This window comes from Gorilla gorilla, chromosome 15 (genome assembly GCF_029281585.2).
Source record: "Gorilla gorilla gorilla isolate KB3781 chromosome 15, NHGRI_mGorGor1-v2.1_pri, whole genome shotgun sequence".
NCBI classification, from domain to species: domain Eukaryota; kingdom Metazoa; phylum Chordata; class Mammalia; order Primates; family Hominidae; genus Gorilla; species Gorilla gorilla.
Window position 1 is genome coordinate 81,638,483 of NC_073239.2, and position 16,807 is coordinate 81,655,289.

The 16,807-nt window shown below is 54.7% G+C and overlaps 2 protein-coding genes across 12 annotated transcripts in view; one reads left to right on the top strand and one right to left on the bottom strand.

The window, feature by feature from the left end:
* Nucleotides 1-10,268, top strand: part of PLEKHG3 (pleckstrin homology and RhoGEF domain containing G3) — a 39,998-nt gene extending 29,730 nt beyond the window's left edge. For 4 of the 9 annotated variants that reach the window (XM_055362065.2, XM_055362066.2, XM_063697908.1 and 1 more), the window contains exons 13-19: nucleotides 2,199-2,288; nucleotides 2,768-2,806; nucleotides 3,276-3,295; nucleotides 3,782-4,147; nucleotides 4,665-4,778; nucleotides 6,962-8,381; nucleotides 8,907-10,268. In XM_055362065.2, coding sequence (XP_055218040.2) covers nucleotides 2,199-2,288; nucleotides 2,768-2,806; nucleotides 3,276-3,295; nucleotides 3,782-4,147; nucleotides 4,665-4,778; nucleotides 6,962-8,381; nucleotides 8,907-9,628 — 2,771 coding nt within the window. In that variant the 3' untranslated portion in view covers nucleotides 9,629-10,268. The remainder of the gene's footprint in view (nucleotides 1-2,198; nucleotides 2,289-2,767; nucleotides 2,807-3,275; nucleotides 3,296-3,781; nucleotides 4,148-4,664; nucleotides 4,779-6,961; nucleotides 8,382-8,906) is intronic. The other 5 variants (XM_019009878.4, XM_019009877.4, XM_004055299.5 and 2 more) reach the window with 3 other exon arrangements.
* A 1,940-nt stretch (nucleotides 10,269-12,208) lies between these two features.
* Nucleotides 12,209-16,807, bottom strand: part of SPTB (spectrin beta, erythrocytic) — a 133,774-nt gene continuing 129,175 nt past the window's right edge. For 2 of the 3 annotated variants that reach the window (XM_031001649.3, XM_055362062.2), the window contains exons 34-36: nucleotides 15,883-16,056; nucleotides 15,556-15,598; nucleotides 12,209-15,375 (exon numbers count right to left, since the gene is read on the bottom strand). In XM_031001649.3, the coding sequence (XP_030857509.3) occupies nucleotides 15,208-15,375; nucleotides 15,556-15,598; nucleotides 15,883-16,056 (385 nt within the window). In that variant the 3' untranslated portion in view covers nucleotides 12,209-15,207. The remainder of the gene's footprint in view (nucleotides 15,376-15,555; nucleotides 15,599-15,882; nucleotides 16,057-16,807) is intronic. The other variant, XM_055362063.2, reaches the window with a different exon arrangement.

Genomic DNA, 16,807 nt, shown 5'->3' on the forward strand with positions numbered 1-16,807 from the left:
GTCTCCTGAATGTGTGTGTGGATTGACATGTGGGTGTTAGCCTTCTAGAAGGTGGAGCAGTGGCTTATAGAAGGCTTTTGTGGTTTTATGTTGTTGGTATTGCTCTGGGTGGATCTTGAGCCCTAGGCCACCTTGCTATGGTTGCAAAAGTTTTATGGTTTTTATAGTTAAAAGCTCCAAATAGGGGTGTTGCTTTCTTCTCTCTAGCCCTCTTTCTTTTCTCTTCTCTTCTCTTCTCCTGTAATTCTCTTCTTGTCCTCCTCAACTTGCCGTACCTTAAAATTTGAAGCTTCTAGCACACTGATGTGTTCAGCAAGTGATAATGTTGGTGGTAGTGATAGTAGCTCTATCTTAGTGTTAGCATCGAAACTTTAGCTATGGATGTACAATTCTTTGAATATACTTAAAGCCGTTGAATTGTACACTCTAAATAGGTGAATTATATTTGAATTATATTTCAATACAGCTGTTACAAAAAGCCCCCAAACTTTAGTTGTCCAAGGCACTCAGGAAATGAGCCATTTTAAAGAGCTGTAGTTTCCACATGGCTGAGATTTTTAGCCTGTAAATACTAAGAGTTGGATTTTTTCAAAAAATATTTAAAAAATGTTTTAACAGTTATGAAATTCCCTCCCTCCCTCCCTTCCTCCCTTCCTTCCTTGTCTGTCGCCCAGGCTGGAGTGCAGTGGCACCATCTCTACTCACTGCAACCTCTGCCTCCCGGGTTCAAGTGATTCTCCTGCCTCAGCCGCCCGAGTAGCTGGGATTACAGGCATGTGCCACCATGCCCAGCTAGTTTTTTTTTTTTTGTATTTTTAGTAGAAACAGGGTTTCACCATGTTGGTCAGGCTGGTCTCGAACTCCTGACCTCAGGTGATCCACCCGCCTCGGCCTCACAGAATGCTGGGATTACAGGCATGAGCCATCCCGCCTGGCTGAAATACACATCTTTCTAAAGCATGTTTTGTACTCTTGAGCCTTTTAAAACAGAAGGTGCTGGCCACCGTTGAACCTTTCCTTTTCTGGAGTTAATGCTACAGCATCACTTAGGGTGTGTGAACTGCCAGATGCTTGAGGGGCCCCAGAGGCTGTGGGTTGCCATAGAGACAGCCTGTGTTTGGCGTGTCGTGCCCCTCTTCACGGTTCTTCTGTAACACTGAAGTGTTTGTTCTCATTGGTCTAAGCATGCTTGTCTGTAGTAGCCCTTCTTCCCCTCCTGTCTGTTAGAAAGCAATCGTTCAGGCCAGATGTGGTGGCTCACTCCTGTAATCCTAGCACCTTGGGAGGCCGAGGTGGGAGGATCACTTGAGGCCAGGAGTTCAAGACCAGCCTGGACAACACAGTGAGGCCTCATCTCTACAAAATTAAAAAGTTAGCTAGGCATGGTGGTGTGCACCTATAGTCCTAGCTACTCTGGAGGCTGAGGTGGGAGGATCACTTGAGCCCGGAAGGCAGAGGTTGCAGTGAATGGATATCGTGCCCCTGCACCCACCCAGCCTGGCTGACAGATGAGACCTTGTTGCAAAAAAAAACAAAACAAAACAAAACAAAAAAAGAAATCAATCTGTTGAACTTGTGGGAACCGTAGACCACAAAAAGATCAGGAAAGTCACTAGGGAGGGACTTGGGCCACATGCAGGCACTTTACTGCCTGGGCTCAGCCATCTACTCTGACTTCCTTGAGGTTTTTTCTGCTTCTGCTTCCCACTCAGAGAGCTGAGATGAGCCAACAAGTGTATTCTATTGATAATTAAGTTCTATTGTTTAATTTAAATTATGTCTCACTTATTAAATATTCTTGATAAGTTTTAAAATGAAAGAATAGAACATTTTCTACTTTTCACTTTAAAAACAATTAGGCATTTACTTACATTGATACAGATAGTGTGTGTATGTTGTGTGTGTCAGCAGAAAAGAGGTTCTTCAACAGGCCTGCCTGCTGAGGAACAGCAAGATACCTTGGTAGACTTTCCTTCTGACTCCAGTTGTGTAGCAAATCATGGCGATCCCTGGGCCTCCCACTTACCGCCAGCTGGGCAAGGATATGGATAGGCGAAGGCCGAGGCTCTGTAGAACTGGACCTTGAGACAAGGTCCTCTTATTCCTGCCCTCCAGTCTCAGGTGTATCCTCAAAAAGGCTGGGGTACACAGTGATGACACCATTGGCCTAATGGATGTGTTTTGTATCCTGTCCCCAGAGCCTGGTCACTCTCCGTACAGCCGGGCAACTCTCCCCAGCGGTCAGCGAGGCTTCGTGATGCCCAGCCTTAAGGGCCGTAGAAAGTCTGGTGCGACCTCTGCTTTCCGGCTGGGATGCTGTGAGGGGCTTGGCAGTGGGTGTAGCTGATGCGCTGATATGCTCATTGCCAGGGAGGCAAGGGGCTTGAGGTGGAGCCAGGGACCTCCGGAGATGTTGCTAGTTGGTCTGAAGGGGGCAGCATGGAACTTAGTTCCCTCCCTATGGCTCCTGCGCGAGGGCCCTGGGCCAGGTGCGCTAATGCATTGCATCATGGGTGGTACTGCTCCGGCAGGGCTGGTAGTCACAGCGGGGGTCCTGGAGATGGATGGGCCCGCCTCCCTGTCCGTAGGTGCAAGGGGGCTCGGCGACACTGTGGAAGGCAGCTTCCCTGGGGCCTATGACTGCAGGGGGCCAAGCCAGAGTGGACTTTGAGCTGGTGATGGGCTGGTGGCGCTGTGAGCTTGGGACCCAGCCAGGCACAGGCAGTTTCCTGGCCCGCGCTGACTCTGCTCATGCTTTCCTCCTCAGAGCCAACCAAACACCTGCTCAGGCAACTCAACGAGAAAGGTGAGTGTGTGAGGTGGCCAGCCGTTCCCAGTGAGCAGGGGAGGAGGAGGAGGGAGGAGGGAGGACGGGAAGCAGCTGACAACCTGGGGTGTGACCTGAGGGTGGAGGATTGTCAGAATAGTGTAGAGGGAACTCTGCCTCCGTTCCCCCCGGAAGAGGGCCTCGCCCCTGGCTGGCTGAGGAGAGGGGCTGGAGCTCTCCCCCATGCACAGGCCTCATGCCCTTTCCTCCGGAAACAATGAGAGCCGAGCAACAGGCACAGACCTGCGCTGCTCTGTGGCCCCTGGGCCCCTGCTCTGTCAGTCATTCTTTTGAAAGCCCAGGAGACTAGGTGAGGGTTCTGGGAGCAGGAGCCCCCAGTGAGGACTTCCCCAGGGGGCTGTCCAGAGGTCTTTTTCCTGCTTACTGATCTCTTCCCCTTCCCTGCCCCTCGCCCGTGTGCTGGGGGACCCGGTGGTGATGTCTGCAGCCCGAGCAGCAGGAATGAAGGTAAAGGCCAGTGGGAGGAGGGGACTGGCTGACAGAGGAGGGTGGGACTGCCCAGGTCAGCCCCTGGCCCCTTCAGCCCTCATTGTCTTCATTCATTCAACAAATGCCTACGAAGCACCCACTGTGTACCAGGCTGTGTGGCATAGGGCCACAGAGATGAATAAGACATGGGCCTTGCCCTGGGGGCTCTTCTGCACCCTCTGCCTAGAACAGCACCCTGCTGGGGGCCTGCCCAGTGTGGACCTACTCAGATTTCCCTCTCCCTAGGGTAGACAAGTAGACAGGCCTGTTTGGGTTCTGAATTTTTGACCAGGTCCCAGCCTTTCCACCATGAGAATGCCCACCCCTCCCTGGACCCCAGTGGCGACCTGAGTTGGGCATCTAGGTGTGGCTTTCTGTGTGAAGGCTCTCCACCCGCAGCTGCCTGCAGGAGGACGGGAGGTTGCCCAAGAGGCTGGTCACGAGGGGGTCTTGTGCTCTGAACAGCATGCAGGCAGTGCTGGAACCCTCCTGGACTTTGGGCAGCCCTCCCGTACTCGGGGCCTGCAGCCAGAGGCTGAAGGGGCTACCCAGGAGGAGGAAGAGGAAGAGGAGGAGGTGGTGGAGGAGGAGGAGGAGGAGGAGGAGGAGGAAGAGCAGGCCTTTCAGGTCTCTCTGGAGGACCTGACAGGGCATGAAGGCAACGAGAAGGGGGCTGGGCCGGAGCCCCCAGGCTCAGAGGAGGAGGAGGAGGAGCAGGAGGAGAGCCTGGCGGTGGCGGAGCAGGTAGCCGACTTTGCCAGCTCCCTGCTGGCCGCCCTCCACTGCTGGCACTATCGGGCCAACGCTTTACTTTTCTCCCGGGGCGCTATGGTGAGGTGTCTCTTCGATCTCCCCTCCTCCTTGCATGCTCCCTGGGATGTGCATGCCCACCTGAGGGCCCCCTCTGCTGCCCTCCTCACCCCACCCTGCCCTGGTTTTACTCCTCCCCTCAGCACTTAACACCATCGCTCGCTGTCACACCCTGGTGAGCCCCTGGCATGCTCTGTTCCAGTACTGGGCACTAATCAACATAACGCCCAACAAGCATGACAAATGGGGTGGGGTGGTGGTGGCAGGGAGAAGCTAGCACACAGTGGGGCCGGAAAGGTCAAGTCCACTTTGGAGGGACAGAAAGGTGGGCTGAGGTTTTTTGAAGCTGCATGCCTGACAAGGCTTTCTGCAGCCCCAGGCCTGGCAGTTCAGGTTGGCTCTGGAATGGCTGAGGTCCAAGACTGGCTCTCAGCTCAGCCCAGCCCCTTGGGGCGTGGGAGGCACTGCCCGTGTTGGGATGCAGAAGGGATCAGCTTCCAGTTGTCTTGGAGTTGATGACTGACCTCTACCTCTGCAGGGAAAGGGGCACAGGGAGTCTGAAAGCTCCAGGAGCAGCAGAAGGCCCAGTGGCCGGTCTCCAACCAGTACTGAGAAGCGCATGAGCTTCGAGTCCATTTCTTCCCTGCCAGAGGTGAGCGACCAGCAGGTGGGATGGGGATAGTAGGAAGAACTTGGAGTCCAGATTTTCAAGTCTGCAAATAGGGCTTTCAGGCATAGGCTATCCCATTGGGCCCATGGGAACAGAGATTCCCCACCTCCCAGGACTCTCAGCCCTGCATATGAAGCCTGTTTGGCCTAGAGTATATGGTTTGGTGAGCAGACCACCCCTTTCTATGAAGTAGAAAAAGGCTCCCCTTTGGGCAGATGCAGTCCCATGTCAAGGGCACATAGCTAGTGGAAATGAACCAGGTATTAGGCTCCTTTCGTTAGGCCACCTTGTATGGGTTATAAGGCCCTGTCCCTGCCAGCATGCCAGACATTGAAATCATACCTGTGGTCACCTGGGCAAAGGGTAGAGAACTGATATCTGTTGGACACCTCTTCTGTAACTGATGTGTTATTTCTTCCTACTCTTCCCCACAACAGCTCTAGAAGGAAAAGGGCACTGAGTGGTTGATGGCGTGCCTAACACTGAGCAGCTTCTGAGGGGCGGGGCTGAGATCAGACCTGGGGCTGGAACTCAGAGGCCCACTCTCCTCCTCCTGCTGCCCTATGCTGTCTGTGGGTTGTGGGAAGCAGCGTCCTTTACTTTCCCAAAGTTATAAGGGAAAGATCGTGAGCTACAGCCTGGACCCCATGTTGGACCCCACAGCCAGGACTGAGAAGCCTGGATGATACTGGACAGGAATGTAGCATGATGTCTTAGCTTGAGCTGCTGTAACAAAATCCCTTACTGCTACGTGGGTGGCTTAGTTATTGCTCACAGTTTTGGAGGCTGGAAATTCTAAGGTCAAGATGCCAGCAGACCCTGGGGAGGGCTTGCCCTCTGCTTCGTAGATGGTGGCTTCTTGCTGTGTCCTCACATGGCAAAGGGGCAAGGAAGCTCCCTTGAGCCTCATTTGTAAGGGATCTGACCCCATTCATGAGGATGGAGCCCTCGTGACCTAATTTCCCAAAGGCCCCCCCTCTCATTCCTATCACACTGGGTGTTAGCCTCCACATGGCAATTTTAGAGATACACAGACATTCAGAGCAGAGCAAATTGGGGTGTCCAATAATAACACAATGAGAACCACCCATTACAAAGTTTAAAAGAAGCAGATGAAATTAATTTTAGTAGTATATTTTATTTAACCCAGTGTATACAGAGTATTATTCTAACATGTAATCAATATAAAAAGTTACTGATATGTTTTATCCCTTTTTTTATACAGAGTCTTTGCAATCTGGTGTGTATTTTATCCCAAGAGCAGGTTTCCATCTGGCCTAACCCCATTTCGGGTGCTCAGAAAGCCGCAGTGGCTGGTGGCTCCCATGTTGAACAGTGCAAGTCTAGGTCATGGGTCTTGCTCTGCAGATTCTGAACTAGAACAGAAGGAATTATGTCCGATCTTATAATTTAGTGTTTGCTCTTATCTCCCTAAAGACTGCTCTGGAAAGCTGCGTATGTCATCAGTTTTGTGGTTCAAATTACTTTCAAGGTGGTCAAGAGGGAATTCTCAAGTTTGCTTTCTTCTTTGCTCATTTCCTGGGCGTATGCAGTTGTGCTGGGCCCACAGGTGCTGGGAGGAGCCACATTCCTGGTCCTCATCCTCTGACGAGATTCCAGCATGTGGCTGTGTTGCTCTCTAGACCCTAATCCACATGGGAGGCCCTGTCCCCTGAGGAAAATGAAATGGCCTCTCATGTTGTGCAGGTCTGGGTTTGAACCCTAGAACCTCCAAGTGAGGAGCCTCTAGGGCTTTGGGGAGCTGCCTAACCATCAGCCATGCTGGTTCCATGACACTGTGAGAACCAGCCCCTGGGAACCTGGGGCCATGCCCAACCCACTGTTGTGTGTTCCCACCTTGTCCCTGTAGTTCCTAGGCTGGCTGCCATCAAGGTGTTGCCATCCTGACCCATCTGCATTCTTACTGTTTTCCTTGGTTTTGAGGACATGGGCCCAGCACCCCCACTGTACGGTGACTAAAGGACACAGTCATGTTCCTCTAAGGACCCATCACCTACTCCTAAGTCATGCTCATTCTGATTGCCTTGGGTCCTAAACTACAGGTCCCTATCATTGGGCCTTGAGCAGGCCATGCTGTCCCCTTGTTCCCCGGATCCCATGAAGGAGGCTTTTTACTCATGTGAGCCTTTTCTGCTATGTTTCAGGTTGAGCCGGACCCTGAGGCTGGGAGTGAGCAAGAGGTATTTGCTGCTGTGGAAGGGCCCAGTGCCGAGGAGATGCCTTCAGACACAGAATCTCCAGAAGTCCTGGAGACACAGCTTGATGCCCACCAGGGCCTTCTGGGGATGGACCCCCCGGGTGACATGGTGGACTTCGTGGCGGCTGAGAGCACTGAGGACCTTAAGGCCCTGAGCAGCGAGGAGGAAGAAGAAATGGGGGGTGCCGCCCAGGAGCCTGAGAGCCTTCTGCCACCCTCCGTGCTGGACCAGGCCAGTGTCATTGCGGAGCGATTTGTCAGCAGCTTCTCTCGGCGGAGCAGCGTGGCACAGGAGGACAGCAAGTCCAGTGGCTTTGGGAGCCCACGGCTGGTCAGCCGGAGCAGCAGCGTGCTCAGCCTGGAGGGCAGCGAGAAGGGCCTGGCCCGGCATGGCAGTGCCACAGACTCCCTCAGCTGTCAGCTCTCCCCAGAAGTGGACATCAGTGTGGGGGTGGCCACAGAGGACAGCCCTTCTGTCAATGGGATGGAGCCCCCAAGCCCAGGCTGCCCAGTGGAGCCTGACCGGTCTTCCTGCAAGAAGAAGGAATCGGCACTCTCCACCCGAGACCGGCTGTTGCTAGACAAGATTAAGAGCTATTATGAAAATGCAGAACACCATGATGCAGGCTTCAGCGTCCGTCGCCGGGAGAGCCTCTCCTACATCCCCAAAGGACTCGTAAGAAACTCCGTCTCCAGGTTCAACAGCCTTCCCCGGCCAGACCCAGAGCCAGTACCTCCAGTGGGGAGCAAGAGACAGGTGGGCTCCCGGCCGACTTCGTGGGCCCTGTTTGAGCTCCCAGGACCAAGCCAGGCAGTCAAAGGGGACCCACCTCCCATCTCAGATGCTGAGTTCCGCCCATCTTCAGAAATTGTGAAGATCTGGGAGGGAATGGAGTCTTCCGGAGGGAGCCCTGGGAAGGGGCTAGGCCAGGGCCAGGCCAATGGCTTTGACCTGCATGAGCCACTCTTCATCCTGGAGGAGCATGAGCTGGGAGCCATCACAGAGGAGTCGGCCACTGCCTCCCCGGAAAGCTCCTCTCCCACTGAGGGGCGCAGCCCGGCCCACCTGGCCCGGGAGCTGAAAGAGCTGGTGAAGGAGCTGAGCAGCAATACCCAGGGGGAGCTGGTGGCCCCACTGCACCCCCGCATCGTGCAGCTCTCCCACGTAATGGACAGCCATGTGAGCGAGCGCGTCAAGAACAAGGTCTACCAGCTGGCCCGCCAGTACAGCCTCCGGATCAAGAGCAACAAGCCAGTGATGGCCAGGCCACCACTGCAGTGGGAAAAGGTGGCCCCTGAGAGGGATGGGAAGAGCCCCACTGTGCCCTGTCTACAGGAAGAGGCTGGAGAGCCATTAGGTGGCAAAGGTATGACAGAAGCGGCAAGTGGGCCCTTCCCCAAGTCTAGGGACTGAAGAGTCAATAAGGAGCCACTTGGCTCCTCGGGGAAAGTGACCTCTAAGGAGGCTCTACTAAAGGGAGAAGCTGGACCCTGGGCACTAAGGGCACAGGGTGAGCCCTGGCAGCCAGTCCAGTGCTCTGAGGCCAAGCTTGCTCTCCTGGTTAAGCCCTTTTGATGCCCTCTGCTCTGGCCCTTCCCATCCAGCAGAGGCTTCTGGAGGAAGCATGGCCCCAGGCCCCTCCTTTAGCAGGATGGGAGCAGAAGCTCTCCCCTCTTCCTTTGACTCCTGACCCCTTTCCACTGCCTTTTCTTCATTCTTCCTATGGCCCTTCATGAAAGAGGCTGTGGATGGTAAGTGAGATTTCTCCCATCACACCCAAAACCCCAACAACCAGCTTTGCCTGGAAAGTGAGTTGGGGCCTGCTCAGAGCACCCCCTTGCAGCTCTGCCCTCCCGCCCCATGCTTCAGGCAGCTTGCTCTCTCCTCACAGGTAAGAGGAAGCCGGTGCTATCTCTATTCGACTATGAGCAGCTGATGGCCCAGGAGCACAGCCCTCCCAAGCCCTCCTTGGCTGGGGAGATGTCACCACAGCGTTTCTTCTTCAACCCGTCTGCTGTCAGCCAGAGGACCACCTCGCCTGGGGGCCGGCCCTCCGCCCGGGGCCCCCTCAGCCCCACAGAGACCTTCAGCTGGCCCGACGTCCGTGAGCTCTGCTCCAAGTATGCCTCCCGCGATGAGGCACGCCGAGCAGGGGGCGGCCGGCCCCGTGGCCCACCCGTCAACAGGAGCCACTCGGTGCCGGAGAACATGGTGGAGCCACCTCTGTCAGGCAGGGTGGGCCGCTGCCGCAGCCTGAGCACCAAGAGGGGCCGGGGAGGCGGAGAGGCTGCTCGATCCCCTGGGCCTCTGCCCCAGAGCAAGCCGGATGGAGGCGAGACCCTGTATGTCACTGCAGACCTCACCCTGGAGGACAACCGGCGGGTGATTGTCATGGAGAAGGGACCCCTTCCCAGCCCCACTGCAGGGCTGGAGGAGAGCAGTGGCCAGGGACCAAGCTCACCAGTGGCCCTGCTGGGGCAGGTTCAGGACTTCCAGCAGTCTGCAGAGTGCCAGCCGAAGGAAGAGGGTTCCAGGGACCCGGCAGACCCGAGCCAGCAGGGCAGAGTGAGAAACCTTAGAGAGAAGTTCCAGGCCTTGAACTCTGTCGGTTGATGCTGACTCCTGGGGGAGGGAGGAGTCATGTTGGAGGTTGGGGAAAAACCTGGGCATCCTTCCCCTCAAGCCTGGGCTCATGGAGCCCCTGCCCAGGGCCCTCAGGTGGGCGGAAAGTCCATCCCCTCCGCCCTTCAGGAAGGATGCTCCTGTGTGCAGGGGTCTCCTGCCTGTGCCATCCACTGGGGCTCGAGACAATTTCCCACTCACCTGTGAGGCCGGTGTGGCTGCTTCCCTTGTAAATAGTTGTTCTCTGGTAAGAAGCCAAATATTTAAGCTCACTTCTTCCCAGAGAGAGGAAGCTCTGCTCAGGCCTCCAGCGTTGGCTGGCCATGGCCACAGCCAGATGGAGGAGCCCACCCCCAGGAGACTCAGGCAGTGGCCTGGAGAGGCTTTGTTCTGTAACGGTGCCTTTTCTTAGGGTCCAGGCAGGAATGAAGCCAATAATTTATTGCTTTCCATTCTGTGGTATGATGTGCGTGTGCGTGAGTGTGTGGCCCCTGTTTATTCCCCTCCTGTCAAGAATGAAGTGGATTCAGTTCAGGTACTTTTGAGGGTTGTTTTGCTGACCCTGTGGTTGTCGCTGATGTACACACATTTCATTATTTGCCAATGGTGCAATAACCACTGCTGACCAACCCACTATGTGTGAACTCCTTCCTAGGCTTGGCTGGGGTAGGGAAGGTTATTCATGGGCCAGGGATGTCTTAGGGAGATGGAGACATGGAGGTTGTTCCTTCCACACTCAGTTGTCACTTGGGCTTATGAAACATAAGGCACCCGGCTACTGGTGGGGGAGGTGGGGCAGGAGGATGTGAGGGCGGGCTTTTTCTTTCTGCTGCCTAGACTCCCATGGGCTTCTCTGTCTAGCAGCAACCTGCTGTCCTGTCTAGGGTAGGGGGTCCCGCATGCCAGCCTTTTGCTGTTTTCCCCAAGGGCCAGAGTTGGACTAAGAAAAAGGGAGGTGGTGAGGTGGATAGACTGTTTTTCTCATAAGCAGATGCTCCCAGTATCTGGTGCCTTTTGCGTGTCTCTCCGGTCCCCAGGAAACATCCTAGAAGACAAGGATTTTTTTTTTTTTTTTTTTTTTTTTGAGACAGAGTCTCATTCTGTCACCCAGGCTGGAGTGCAATGGCGTGATCTTGGCTTATTGCAACCTCCGCCTCCCAGGTTCAAGCAATTCTCGTGTCTCAGCCTCCCAAGTCGCTGGGACTATAGGCATGAGCCACCACACCCAGCTAATTTTTTGTATTTTTAGTAGAGACAGGGTTTCGCCGTGTTGACCAGGCTGGTCTCGAACTTCTGACCTCAGGTGATCCACCCACCTCGGCCTCCCAAAGTGCTGGGATTACAGGGGTGAGCCACTGCATGCGGCTGAAGGTAAGGATTCTAAACTCAGAGACTAGAAATGTCCTGAAGGTGTCTGCAACATTGGATGAGGAGTACAAGTGCATTTTTCTGGGATGATTCCTCCCTTTTTATCACATTCTCAGAAGTATCTTTGATTCAGAAGAGTTAGGAATGCCTCCCTATTTCAGTTGGGTTTTCTGCCCTTTCTCCACGGAGGTCCAGACTCATTTTGCTTAATTTTTTTTCTAGCTGGGCCTGGGAGGTGGAGGCTGCAGGGCCTGGGTGGTAGAGCTGCCTGACAAGTGTTCAGCAGGGCTGCTGGGTCAGGGCCCTGTGGGCCTTCTCACCCAACCTGAAGATGGGTCTGCTAAGTCTAACAAGGTCAAGGGAAGATCAGAGGGACCCAGATTCTTTTTTATCCCCCACTTGAAACGGAGTCTTGCTCTGTCGCCCAGGCTGGAGCGCAGTGGTGCAATCTCAGCTCACTGCAACCTCCGCCTCCCTGACCCTCACGCTGTCCAGTGCCGTTGTGGTTACTCAGCATCATATCTTGAGACTGGCCTGGCAGGAGCCAGTGACTGTGGAATGACCACAGAAGATTCAGGGCAGCTGCCAGACCAGGGGCTATCTCTGCCCTGCGCTGCTTCTGCTCAAGAGAGGTTGTCACTAGCCTCTGATCTTCCCTTGAAGAACCCGACTGGGGCTTTTCAGAGGGTGGGGCCCAGGAAGTTGTAGTTAACCCCTTCCCCAGGCAGTCCTTACACAGCCATCTAGGTATGCCTGGGACCCTTGCACCGGGTCGGTGGTTCTCACTGGCTGCCCATTGGAATTATCTGGGGAGCCTTTTGGAAACGCAGTGCTTACATTCCATTTCCCTAGACCAACAGAAACTGCCCTCTGGAGGTGAATCCCAGGCTTAGAGATTCTGATGATTCTGCGGTCCAGCGAGTGCTGAGATCTGTCCTGAGCTCTGTGGGGAGGGGCCTGGACTGATCACTGCTTGGAAATGATTTTGCCCTACAGTAGGCCTTCAAGTTGATCAAATGCATGAATGAGCAAGCTTTTCTTGGAGTTTGTGATGAAGCCCAGGACCCGGGTGCTTGCAGTCGTCCCATAAGGCTCCCAGGGACAAGCTAGAGAATCTGGCTGTCCCTCTGTCTCCATGGTGCCAGCCCTCTTAGGCTCAGTTCAAAGGGAGAGGAGGCTAGTTAAATAAGAAACTGAGAGAAATATGGAGCATTATTGATTTATTAGAAAAACTAGTAAATGGGTTTCCTCTGGTTGGTGGAAGCACGGTTGAGCAGGTGGAGGACAGGACCCAGCTGGCCCCAGGGCCAGCCCCAGATTGCATGGTCTGTGCCCAACAGGGTTGCATTCCTCTGCAGCCGCCGCCTCATTTCCTCCCTGAGCTTGTTTGTCCAAGCCACCAAGCCATGTGGTCCCGCTGGCTTCATCCTCCTCTGGATTCCTGCCCCCCTCCCATGAAGGGAGGAAGAGGATTCAGGGTCAGCCTAGGGGACCCTGGTTCCCTCCGATAGGCAGGAAGGAGGAGGGATGCGGAGGAGAGGCTGAGCCTTCCACGGGCCTCCTGTTAGGGGTGTTAGTGGAGGCCAGGTTGGAGAGGGACGCCCAAGGACCCTCCACACCTCCCACAGCCAGAGTCAGTTGAGGCTGGGACAAAGGGGAAGGAGAGAGGGAAGGAGGACTGCCTGACCTCGCCCAGAAGGAGCTTCCTCTAAACTGCCCTGGGGAGGAAGCCTGGTATGCTGGTGTGGACTGGAACTGTGTCAACCTAGTTTGGGAATACTGTCAAAACACTGTAGAGTCGAGTAAGGAGAGAAAAAAAAAAGACCTTGCTAGGGCACTGGGAGAGCTTAGCCCTGGTGTGGCACACACAGGGTCTCCCAAAGCTGGATGCCTGCATTTTCAGTCTAGTTGGTCGAATGTCTTGGAGCCTGGGTGACAGGAGGGACGTGTGGGGAGCTGGCAACAGAATGGTAACATGCAGCTGGCTGCCCTGGACCAGGCCAGGGGACCTGGGGTGGTGAGATGCTAGCTCTTCCACTGAAGCCCTTCCTTTCTCAGGTCTGTGGAGCTGCTTGCTGGAAATGCCTCACTTCAGGTGCTGATTGATTTGGCACACGTGGAAGGGGGAGGGTGGGCCCTTGTCCCTAGGCTCCCTAAAGACTGGCCCAGGGAAACAGTTGAGGGAGATGTTTGCCACCATCTGCCCTTCAGCAAGGAACCTGCTCTGTGCCCCAGAGGAGGACATGCCTGCAAGTGCACCAAAGGCCTACTTTATTGCTAGGTGAGTGCAGTCACCTCACTGCCTTGGTTTCCCCAGATACAGAAAGAGGCTGGTGAGTGATACACACTAGATTCCCTTTATAGGGTCATATGTACCAAAGCCAAATGAAGACCTTGCTCACCAGGGCGGGAACCTGGGGATATCAGGCTCCATCGGATGACGTCTTCCTTCCTGTGGCTCCTGCCTGCTGCAGTTGGTGTCACCCTGACATAGTGTCAGGGCCACAGGGTGGAACTGATTTCTGCCGGCACTGGTCAGCACTCAGGGTTCCTCAGGGGGCCTCATTCTGGATGCCTGCCCCTGTGGCTTCTACCTGAACCTCACTCACTTCATCTCCATGGAACTAAGGTCTTTCTCACGGAGAAGGTGATAGAAACTGACTGCAGGCCCTGGGGACTTTTATGGTTTCCTTAGGGGAAAATGCCTGCTGCCCTCCGCCCTCCCCCACCCCCCCAACCCACTTGACTCCTCTCTTGGACCTAACCCTAGTTCGATACTGGGCCAGAACTGTGTTGCTTTCGGAGTAGAGTGGTGGGGAAAATATGGAATGAGCTTTCTCTCCCTCCAGAAGTATGACCTGAGCAGCAAGGGGAAGGCCATTCCTGGGGACATTGGTTGCAGAGCTGGTGCTCAGGGCTGGAGGGTGGTAGATATTTGACCTCTGTACTCATGTGACCCCCTCCCCGCCAAGACCTGGGGCCAGGACCTGGAGAAGCTGATCAAGGGGTACCACACCTTCATGGCTCTGGCCCTGACATTTGTCCCAGTTGTGCAGGGGTAGCTGTCACATGGGTGGTGATACCAAGACCTGGCTGCGTCTGCCACCCCGAGAAAATAGATGATCAACTTTACTGTCTGCCCAGCCATTACCCTCCAAAGTCCCAGCTGCAGACAGGATGCAATTGAGCATTTGGCTTTGGGATGCTTTACTGCAGGTGCGGGGGGTATCCATCTTATATCTGGGGGCCCGCACTGTCCCGTAGGGGGCCTATGTCTGTTGGATATTGCTGGTTTGGGGCGAGGGTCCCAGCATTGAGAGGGAGAGCCTTAGGCAGTGTTGTGACATACCTGTCACTCCTTCAGATCAGAGCCCTGTGCCCTAGCCACGGTTTTCAATGAGGAATGGTCTGACCTTGCTGCCCTTCCTGGGACCGCCTGTGGTGGCACAAAGGGTGCTGGAGGCACTCAGCCAGGCCCTGCCAACCGTGGGAGGGTACCCTTTGATCTGGGGGGAGAAGCAGAGAGGAGGGATGTGGTGGCCCCTGAGGTGAGAGTCCCAGTTCTGTGGACGCCCAGTGGGAAGGAGGCTGGCAGCTCCCAAGGCCCTGCACCCAGTCTGGTCCCCTCAGCCCCCCAGAGCCCCTGGCCCAGAGCTAGGGCTTTGTGGGCCACCTGAAGGCTCCTTCCTCATGCCCCTAGGGGGCTGGCCATGCATTCCCAGTGTCTTCTTCCTTTCCCCTTTCCCTGGCTGCCACCAGGTGGGAGGTGACCCGAAGCAAGACTTGCTTTAGGAACGGGCAGCGTTTGAGGAACCCCATCAGCCTTCTCCAGCTCTTTTTTTTTTTTTTTTGGTTGGGGGTAAGGGGCCTGTGCACCCTCGGCTCAGGAGGAGGGTGGGAGAGGAGGGCGTGTGCCTCAGAGAACCGTTTCCTGCCCCCAGGCCTGGAGGCCCCAAAGGCGCCAGAGGAGCTGGGAGCCCCTGTCCCTGGAGCGGAGCCAGCGCGGGCGAGGGCATGGAGGGGGCGTCGGCCCAGGACACGCGGGCGAAGGCAGCTTTTGCAGTGCAGCGTGGGGCCCGGGGGCCCGGCCCGCGACTCGACTCATCTCGATTCGACCGGCGGGCGGCGGCGAGAGGAGACCAAGGCCTGGGCTGCCTGGTCTCTGCGCGTCCCGACTCCGCCGTGCCCGCCAGCCCCACCCGCTACTTCTTTTTGGGGAAGAAGCTGAATCTCTTCTCCTTGTCCTTCTTGCCGAGGCTGGCGTCGGGGCCGGAGAGGGAAGGCAGGGGCAGGCTCTGCGCCTTGACGCGGATGCTCTGGGACTCGTTGATGGCGGTGCTCACGCCCTGCAGCCAGGACAGCATCTCCTCCTGCGGGGCGGAGGGTCACGGTGGAGTCTGGAGGCCCACAGCCCCCCACCTCCCAGGCCAGGCAACAATGGTGGGGGCTCTTGGGACTGCCCCTTCTGAGGGGACCTCCAGGGCAAGCGGCCTGGGGTCCTCCACCTACCCCTTTCTTAGCCAGGTCTGGGCTAGGCTGCCCGCGCTTACCTCATCCTTGCCATGGAAGAGCCACTCGCTGCCATTACTCAGCCTAGGAGGACAAAGGGTTTCCTGTCATGGAGACACCTCTGGAGGGGGCGCTGGGCAGAGGGCTGGCTCTGATCCCACAATACCCTGAGCCGAACATCCAGACCCCTCTCAGGCAGCCCAGCACTTTCTGAGAGGTCAAAGTCTGGACCATCAGCCTCTTTGATTTGAAAAACCCCTGAGGAGCAGCTCAGGCCTGGCGCTGGTCCCCTACAGAGGGCCTCCGCCCTGCCACTAATGCCAAATCAAGCCATCAACCCGAGCTTTCAAAGGCCAGGAAGGCCTCACCTCAGCTTAAAGACGTGCTTCTTCTTCTTGTAGTTGGCAGCAATCTCACAGATGGCATGTCTCAGGGCCAGGGGTTCCTCCCCATGGTAGGGCATCCCCAGGGCCAGGTTCTTGGCATCCTTGTAGAAGGTTAGCTCACTGTTCCTGAGCACACAGTACAGGTTGTTCCAGGACCTGCAAAGATGCAGACAGGCAGGTCACCCACATCCTGATATGGTATCTCTAGAGTCAATTCCTATACCTTCACCATTAAAAAAAAATTACACCATGTTTGTTCTGATACATAGTAACATGTTTTATTGTTAAAAAAATCATCTGCATGTAATTTCATTACAAAAAATTAGCTATTATTAACATTTTATGTATTCCTTCTAGTCTTCACATTTTCACATTTTTTTTTTTTTTTACTAGTCACAGATAGCTAAAACTGGGTTATGTATATATTCAATTTTATATCGTGTTTCTAAGCATAACACTAAATCATGAGTATTTCTCCATATCCTCAAATATTTCTTTTTTTGCCAGGCACGATGGCTAACACTTGTAATCCCAGCACTTTGGGAGGCCGAGGTGGGCGGACCGCCTGAGGTCAGGAGTTCAAGACCAGCCTGGCAAACGTGGTAAAACCCCATTCTCTACTGAAAATACAAAAATTAGCCGGGCTTGGTGGCGCATGCCTGCAGTCTCAGCTACTCAGGAGGCTGAGACAGGAGAATCGCTTGAACCTGGGAAGTGAAGGTTGTAGTGAGCCGAGATTGAGCCACTGCACTTCAGCCTGGGTGACAGAGACGAGACTTAGTCTCAAAAAAAAAGTATATATATAATATATATTTATATATACTTTTATTTATTATATAATTTATATAATATTTACATATTATATAACATATATTATATACCTATTATGTATAATATATATTTATAT